We start from the raw sequence: 9,079 nt of genomic DNA, 5'->3' as shown, positions 1-9,079 counted from the left end.
TTTCATGCAGTCACATGGATCATCATAAAATCCCAGCATTTTACCTTGTTGACTGGCTTAAACCTCATAGCTGTTCTGGCTCCAAGAGTATATCCTTTTGTACTGGTTGGAATCTTGGTTAAGTTGTATGCCAAGCCATAGGACTTCAAGTAGTAACATATGAATAAAAAGAGAGAAGGAGTAAAGAAAAACATCAATACCACAGTGAATAGCCTTCATCTGAACTACTCTGTAAGACATTGCTCTTTCTCTCTTGACTCCTTCAAGGTCAATACCACACAATAATCACATAAATAATACATGTAATTTTGCAAGGGGTTGTGTCATAGTTTAGATGTGAGATGTCCCCCAAAAGCTCATGTATGAGACAATGCAAGAAAGTTGAGAGGTGAAATGATTTTATTCCAACATCCTTGAGCTGATTAATCAGCGCTTAAATTCCCCTCCCCAGCATAGAGATTAACTTGTGATAACTCTAGGCAGATAGGGTGTGCCTAGAGGAAGTGGGTGCCTGGGGTGTGCTTTGGGGTTCATGTTATGTTCTTATGAGCAGAGCTTTCTCTCTGCTTCCTGACCCTCATGTTCTGAGCTGCTTTCTTGCACCAGATGTTCTGCCTCCCCTCAGGCCCCAAGGAATGAAGCTGGCCATCTATGGACTGAGACCTCTGAACCATGAGCCCCTAAATAAACTTTTCCTCCTTAAAATTGTTCTTATCAGGTCTTTTGGTAGCAGCAAGGCAAAAGCTGATTAAAAGAGGGATGTGGTTGGACAAGTAGAATAAATGACATCTTTGTGCATTCTAATAAATTCCATCCTCTGAATCTCATAGGTCTGAACTTGTACCAGTTGCACCTGGCAGCCTGAAGGTAGGGCCAGTGGGAAGGAACTGGCCTTGTCTCAGAGCCTTTGAGGTGGGAATGGAGTGGGACCATATGGAGACAAGGCTTGCTTGCCTTGGGTGGAAACATGGTCCTTTACTCTCTGTATTGGCTGGGACAGCTGGTTGCTCACTAGGCACTTTCTCATGCTCTGACCCAGAAGATCAGAAAGCCTAGTGTTTGTTTTCCAGGGGACTTGGGTCTCCCTTCCACATCCAGAAAACAGATCCTTGTAAGGGAAAGTGAATACTCACATCTGTCATGTAACTTCCAGGCCCTGTATGAGTAAATCCCCTAAGAGGGAGAAAGTTGTTCCCCATCCGGTTTGAGGGATAGAAGTCAGGAAAGAGCCTCCTGGGTTGGCATGATCCAAAGGAGTTTTTATTGGGCCTCTCTGAAAATCAAGAAAGACAAACTCCAGGTTAGGGAAGGCACTGGATCTCTGTAAGCTGTTGGAGGAGAGGAGAGTCCAGACAGGTAGAACAGAGGCCTGGGCCCCAAGGAGTTCTCACAAAAAAAAACAGACCAAAGTCTGCCTAGGGGCCAACTGCACTTCCCTTCCCTCCAGCCTTCCCAGCCTCACCAGCCTTTTCATTCTCTGGACTCCTGTGCATGCCTCCTCACCAGCTCTGCTGGAGCACATCTCCCACAGCTCCTGTAGCTCTGTGTACTATGTAGCCAAGGGAACAGAGGCACTAACCTGGCCCCAGCTGGGGGAGTTGGGAGGAGGTGCAGATCCTGGCTGCCAGCAAGAGGCAGTGCTGAGCAGGAGGTGAGAGTCCTCACCTCTGGGCAGAGAACCCAGAGGGCAGTGAGTTCAGCAGCTGGGCCAGGGGTAGGAGGTCTGTTAGACGCCCAGCTGGAGGGGCTGAGTGCGCAAGGGGGGTGGCAAAGGGTTTGGAAACCACCAGGAGGAATGCACTGCTGAAGAGGTAGAGAGGGGGTTCAGTACCTGAAGTCTGAACTTCAAGGATGGAAGGAAGTTCAAGGTTGGGGTAGGAGGGTGGGCAGGGGCATGCCAGGGGGAGTTGAGCTGAGATCTAGTTCCTTGCCAGGTCCCTCTTAGGCCCTTTTTCCTATTTTCAGCCCCTTCCAATCAGGTTGCCCCTCCTACTTTCCTGGGGTGGGGGGAGAAGGAGGTTGGGGATCCTGTGAAGTGAGGTGGGGTGGAGAAGATGGAGACCAGCATGAGCCTTTTTTTAAAGACTGGTGGCTTTGAGTGGAACAGTTAGAGTGTAGTGGAATCATAGAAATGCTTAATATTTTTTAAAAAATCTTGGGCATTCCTTTAATTTGAAACCCCCTTTTGCTTATCTCTAAATTGGGACTGATATTACCTTTTTGTAGGGATACTGAAAGGATTAAGGTGATAGGATCAAAACAATGCATTGCCTGGTACTTTGTAGTTGATCACACAAGAGGTGGTCATTACTGAAGATAATGTCCATCTAGCTTATGAGCACACTGTCCATCCTAACCCAAGAAAAAACTCAGTCTGTTTGTTGTTGACTTCTTTATCTTGTCTTGGATATTAATACTAACTTGTTTCAGTGGATTTTAAGTTGGCCTTAGGAGTTATCCAGGTGTGGGAGGTAACAGGAGACATAATGTAACCAGTTCATACTGCCCTTTGGCCCCTTAAGGATGACCTGGGCACCACACACACTCTGGGTTAGCAGTATCTTCATTAATTTATAATCTATAAAATTCTGAATTTTATAGATCTAATAAAGGTTCCCCCCCAAAGTGATACCTAAAGTATATTTTGGAAAATTGTGGAAGCACTAATTTATGGTTTGCATTTAAAATATTTTTTTAAGTTTTAAATAGGCAAAAAATAATTCTGCATATTTATGGATTACCATGTGATGTTTCAGTACATTTTTACATAGTGTAATATGCAAATCAGAATAAGCATATCTTTGGCCTCAAACATTTATCATCTCTTTGTAATTAGAACAGTCAAAATCCTTTCTTTCAACCATGACATCCACCTTTAATCCCAGCAGTGGGAGGCTGAAGCAGGAAGACTGTGAGTTCAAATCCAGCCTCAGCAACTTAGTGAGGCCCTAAACAACTTAACAAGACCCTATCTCTCCGGGTATGTGGCTCAGTGGTTGAATGCTCCTGGGTTCAATCCCTGGTACAAAAAAAAAAAAAAAATCATTTCTTCCAGTTGGAGAAAGAATTTTTGTTTAAGAATTATCAAGGTCAAGGAGCTAAACATCCTGCAATGCACTGTCTAGTTATATATATGAATTGTTTCATATACCATATAACATTTAAAATGTCCTGCTGGTCTCTACAAAACCTTTTGGAAATACTTATATATATTAGTACATAATTTTTTTCAAGAGATAATATAGAGAGACCAGTAATATAGAAAATTGTTAGGAGGAGCCAAGCTTAAAAGGAATAAAGATAGAATCTCAAAGTTGTTGTTCAGTTTACTCCAAGCATTCTGCTACTCATATGATTATGGCAATACCGATGGTAAATAGAATGTAAAGAGATGTTTATATTGATTTTATAATTTTCACTTTCATTAATATTTTAGGTAATATTAACATTTCTAGGTTCTCAGTGTTTCTTAAAAATAGTGTTTTCATTATTAATGACAGGAGACATCTCATAAAGTATGCTGAAGATATATATGGCAACCAATTTCTACATCGATAGACTGATCTACTTCAGACTAATGTCCTAGCCAAGAAAACCTGGGTAGAAAAGCTGGACAATATAAATAAACATGTTTCAAGTTATCAGAGATATTAAGGAAGAAAAAAATGCAGGGCCTAAATCAAAAACCATATCAAGCTTAATTGAGGGGTGAGTCCAACAGTTGGTGTGTTGCTCTCTCTGGACATTTGTAATTAAAAAGCTGGCTGAGAAGTAGAGTATTTGAGCAGAGCTTTGGACAGACGGTTTGAGACTTGGGAAAAAAAATCAGGCTGGCTATGGAGAGGGGGAGATTGGAAAACCCCCTAGAATTCTAGTTAGAACTCTAAAGAGATAAACCCTGGAAATGAGAGTAAACAAGAAATAGATGAGCTCTCAAAAGCCTCTGAAATCCAGCTTTGCATCAAATCAATTCCCAATTGCACTAAAATAATTTGCTTCTCCCCTTATTGCATGCAAGAGACAGAAGTAAATCATCTTTGAAGATAATAACATTGAGACCATGAACTGATATTTTTCCATGCAGAATATTTGACTTTCAATATAGAATAACTGCTCATACTAAAATAAATTAGTAAGAGTAGTAGAAATAGACCCCAAGGAAATTCAAATTCCATTAAATGTGGAATTTAAAATAAACCATGCCTGGCTTGAGATTTTGGAGACAGCAACAGGACTAGTCTCATGGCAAACATTTGGAAGCAAAAGAAAACAAGGAAATGTGTGACCATGAAGTAAATGCAAGGCTTCTGAGGTAAGAGGAATTCTGAGGTATTAGGAAAGAGAATTTCCTCATTAATTTCCTATTCATGTTGTCAATATGGGCTCACCTACATCCAGATTGATGCCAAATTTATCAATTGTTCATTAGAGCCAATCTGAGCACAGTGCAAGGATGGACTGTCTATGCACCTTGTTTGTCCCCTGTATAACCCATTGAGTAATGACAAAATTGAGAAGTTAATGCAGAATTTTAGGTATTGCTAAGGAGTATCAAGGATTCAATGTTTGCATGATAAGTATTCACAAAGTAACTTCTATGTAGGTGACTACTTAGTACTGAGGAATACAGAAGACAAAGTTCTATTTTGTGGCCGCTTTTGATGAAGACCTTAAGGTTAAGCAGGTTCCATCAGGTACATTTCTAATTATAGTTAGAGCATTAAGAAAATGCCAGATATTTTATGGAGACTCTGTCATAGTTTTATGAGACTGCCTACTGCTTTCCTCATTTGAATATTTCTGAGGCCAGCATAAGAATTATTATTCCAGGGAATCACTTGCTTTGTTGCAGAAGTCTAAGAATAAGAATGTGAATAAGTAGATGTAAATTTTGGTATAATATTTTCTTTCTTTTTTTTTCAAATACACATTTTTTAGTTTTCGGTGGACACAAGATCTTTGTTTGTATGTGGTGCTGAGGATCGAACCCGGGCCGCACGCATGCCAGGCGAGCGCGCTACCGCTTGAGCCACATCCCCAGCCCTTGGTATAATATTTTCAATAGATTGTCTCATTAAAAATTTTATTGAGGGGCTGGGATTGTGGCTCAGCGGTAGAGCGCTCGCTTAGCACGGGTGGGACATGGGTTCCATCCTCAGCACCACATGAAAACAAAGGCATTGTGTTGTGTCCATCTACACCTAAAAATATAATAAATGTTTTTAAAATTTATTGAGTTAAACAATAATCAGTCCAGCCCAGAGTACAAAAAAATGATTATATGATATATAGTCAAGAAATTAAGTGACAAGAGGAGAATTTTAGAAGCAACAAGAAAGGAAAAACTGTGGAAATAAAAAAAATTACCATCAATGAAAGAAAATAGGAATTCAATGCATGAGTTTAATAGCAGATTAGAAAAACTGAACAAGTGAATGAATGAAATGGAAAATGGGTCAGAAGAAAGTATCTACACTTAAGCTTGGAGAAGCAAAAGGGTACAAAATACATACAATATTGTAAGAGAAAGTACAATGATAGTACAATGAATAACAATGAAATGTTTGGATACATTTTTATTTGGAGTTCCACAAGGGATGGAGACAGAGAGTGTGGTAGATGCAAGAGTTGAAGAGATAATGGCAGATAATGAAATTGAACGAATTTCAGCAAATATAGACCTTTATGAAGGTGACAATAAATACATGATGAAAAAATCATTAAAACCAAATGTCAAGAGTGAACTATTAATTGAGCAGCAGTCCCAGCTACTCAAGAGGCTGAGGCAGGAACTGATGAAAAAATTGAACCAAATGTTGCAACCTCAAGTAAAACAAATAAAAGCAAACCGCATCGTCATATCATAGTACAGCCAAAAAAACTAAAGAGAAAACTTTGAGGGCTGGGGTTGTGGCTCAGTGGTAGAGCACTTGCATAGCATGTGCAGGACACTGTTCAATTCTCAGCACCAATAAAAAAAATAGAGATATTGTGTCCATCTACAGCTAAAAATATAAAAAAAAAGAAAAGAAAACCTTGAAAGCAGATACAAAAGGTATGTTACTTTCAAAGAAGCAAAAGTAAGCCTAATAACTGACTTTTTTGGACAGGAACAACAGAATCCAGGAGACAATGGAATCGTGTCTTTAAGTGCTGAGATAAAAAAAAAATAAAAGAATGGAATACACTAGTGTAACTCCACATCACGAACAACCACAAGAATGGGAAGTTATACTCCATAAATATATAATATGTCAAAATACATACTACTGTCATGTGTAACTGACAAGAACAAATTTAAAAAGAGAGAGAGAATGGAATACAAATTCCATAAGAAAATTAATAAAAAGTGAATGTAGGGCTGGGGTTGTAGCTCAGAGATATGTGTGAGGCTGGGTTCCATTCTCAGCACCACATTAAAAAAATAAATAGATAAAATAAAGGTATTATGTTCATCCTCAACCGAAAGGAAAAAAAAGTGAACGTATGTCTACTAGTATCAGACAAAATAAAGCAAGAGGCATTGATAAAGATAAAAAGAGATTTTTAAGTTAATGAAAAGTCAACACCCCTAGAACCTGTAACATTTGAAAATGTCTATGCATCCATCTCACAACATACCCTCAGAATCTATAAAGAAAAATTGACGGAATACAATGAAAATGAGATCATTCTACACTCATAACAGAGGATTTGAATACACTACTCTCAGTAATTGATAATGTGAGCAGACAGAAACTATCAGTAAGTACGTGAAAGGTTTGATCAACACTACTGTCAAACTTGACTGAATTGACACANAGCCATTAAGTGTGGAGATTCCTTATTGGTTGACTAATGTATCTAGTTTATGCTAATTAGATAAGCTGTGTGGAATGTATAAATACTGCTCCTGTCCTGCAATAAACGGCTCCCATTCCTGCTGTATCAACGTACACAAGTTGTTCGTCACCCCCCCCCCGCCCCGCCCCCCGGTTATTTTGCTGCAGCTGGACTGCGGCACAACCACAAGAATAGGAAGTTATACTCCATAAATATATAATATGTTAAAATACATACTACTGTCATGTGTAACTGAAAAGAACATTTTTTTAAAAAAAGAATGGAATACAAATTCCATAAGTATAAACTAGTAAATAAATAAATAAAGAGAGATGCCATAACCACTTTATTATGTAAGACTAGAAAAATAAGGGATATTACAAGAAACAAGAAATCTGTCTTATGATATAAAGGGAAAAAATCCTAAACAAAATTTAGCAAACTAAATACAGGTTGTAATTTCAAGATGAAGTTGTATTTATCGCAGGAATAGAAGGTTGATATAACGTTTGAAAATAAAATTAATATAATTTCCTATACCAACAAAGAAAAAAGGGATTATCTCAATGGATTAAAAAAGCCTACAATATCCACTCATAATTTAAAAAATGCATCTCTTAGTGAACTAGGAATATCTTCCTGCCCCTAATAAATATTATCTATGAAAAACTTATGCAGAATACGCTTAATGACGAAAAGCGGAAAAATTTTCTGAGATTGAAGTCAAGAGAAGGATGGCCACTATCTCTATAAAATAATCCATTGAATAAAACAGGAATAAACAAGTCCATGCTAATATTTTAAAAAATAAGAAGGGAAATTACATACAGAGCTAATAATTAAGAAATATAATTAGCTAATCATTTTGAAGCTAATATATTGGTTGTTGGGACAAAAAGAAGTTATGGAGAGCTACCAAGGTAGCTGAGTAGGGATGTAATGAGGGACATTACTGTGTCATTGGTGTAATATAGGGACATTTTCTGTGATAGCTTTTTTGATGTGTTGAGCTAGCTAGGCTAATTATTCAAACACTGATCCAGGTCTTACTGTGAAGAGATTTCTGTGTACATAATCTAAGTCCTTCGTTACTTGACTTTAAGGATATTACTTTGTATACAATCTGGATGGCATGATTTCAACAATAGGAAGGCTTTCAAACTAGTGCTGAAGAGACAGCAGAGGTGGAGAAGAATAGATTCCACCCTTGACTACAATTTCAGCCTGTGGAGGGACTCAGCCTACCCTTGGTCTTCCCTTTCTGGTTGCCTGCCTGGATTTTGGATTGATTCAGCCAGGCCCCACAATCTGATCCTTCTACTGATAGTTCTTTAAGATAGGAAGGAAAAGAAAGGCTGAGAAAATACTTTGTATCTGTTATGGTGTGGATGTGAGGTGTCCCCCAAAAGCTCACATGTGAGACAATGCAAGAAGGTTCAGAGGAGAAATGATTGGGTTGTGAGAGTCTTAACCCAATCAGTGAATTAATCCCCTACTAGGGATTAACTGAGTAGTAACTAAGTGATAGAGTGAATGTGGTTGGAGGAGGTGGGAATTAGGGTGTGGCTTTGGGGTATATGTTTGTATGTGGCAAGAGGAGACCTCTCTCTCTCCCTCTCCCTCTCCCTCCCTCCCTCCCCTTTCTGACCCTCATGTGAACTGCTTCTCTCTGCCATACTCTTCTGCCATGATGTTCAACCTCACCTTGAGCCCTGAGGAATGGACCTGGCTGTCTATGGACTGAGACCTCTGAAACCACAAGCCTCCCAATAAACTTTTCCTCCTCTACAATTGCTCTAGTCGGATCTTTTAGTCATTGCAGAGAAAAAGCTGATTGAAACAGTATTAAAGGATATGGATGGAACACGATAATAGAAAGTGGCATTACTCCTGGGTGGCATCCTGGATGAGACAGGAAACCCCCACTATTGGCATTTGAAACAGAGCGATTAATGGCACAATTGTATTGATGCTGAATTTCACTTGGTAGGGTTCTGTGGGTACAATGCAGGAGAGTGTCACAGAGGGCGACATTGAAGTTGTTAGGAAAAATGAGTCAACATGTCAGAAAAAGTATATAAAAAGGAAGAGAGAAATAGAGTTCAAAGCAATGTTTTTCAATAGAGGAATTTGGGTGAAGAGAATAAGAATTTTCTTTTTATTCTTTTTACCTCTTTTCCTTGGGCTTGAAACTGTTTCAGAATGGTAATTAGGATGAGGGTAGAACCTTCACGATCCACTTTCCAAAAGCCCCACC

At 38.9% G+C, this 9,079-nt stretch overlaps 1 protein-coding gene across 1 annotated transcript in view; it reads right to left on the bottom strand.

Annotated features, from left to right (window-relative positions):
- The window catches only part of LOC107156095 (protein pitchfork-like), a 7,215-nt gene extending 5,722 nt beyond the window's left edge, over positions 1 to 1,493 (bottom strand). The window contains exons 1-3 of the mRNA XM_048814596.1: positions 1,463 to 1,493; positions 1,134 to 1,273; positions 45 to 143 (exon numbers count right to left, since the gene is read on the bottom strand). Of these exons, the coding sequence (XP_048670553.1) occupies positions 45 to 143; positions 1,134 to 1,273; positions 1,463 to 1,493 (270 nt within the window). The remainder of the gene's footprint in view (positions 1 to 44; positions 144 to 1,133; positions 1,274 to 1,462) is intronic.
- Between the last annotated feature and the right edge of the window lie 7,586 nt (positions 1,494 to 9,079).

Source organism: Marmota marmota, unplaced genomic scaffold (genome assembly GCF_001458135.2).
Source record: "Marmota marmota marmota unplaced genomic scaffold, marMar, whole genome shotgun sequence".
In the NCBI taxonomy this organism is placed as follows: Eukaryota; Metazoa; Chordata; class Mammalia; order Rodentia; family Sciuridae; genus Marmota; species Marmota marmota.
This window is presented reverse-complemented; position numbering and strand designations above follow the sequence as displayed.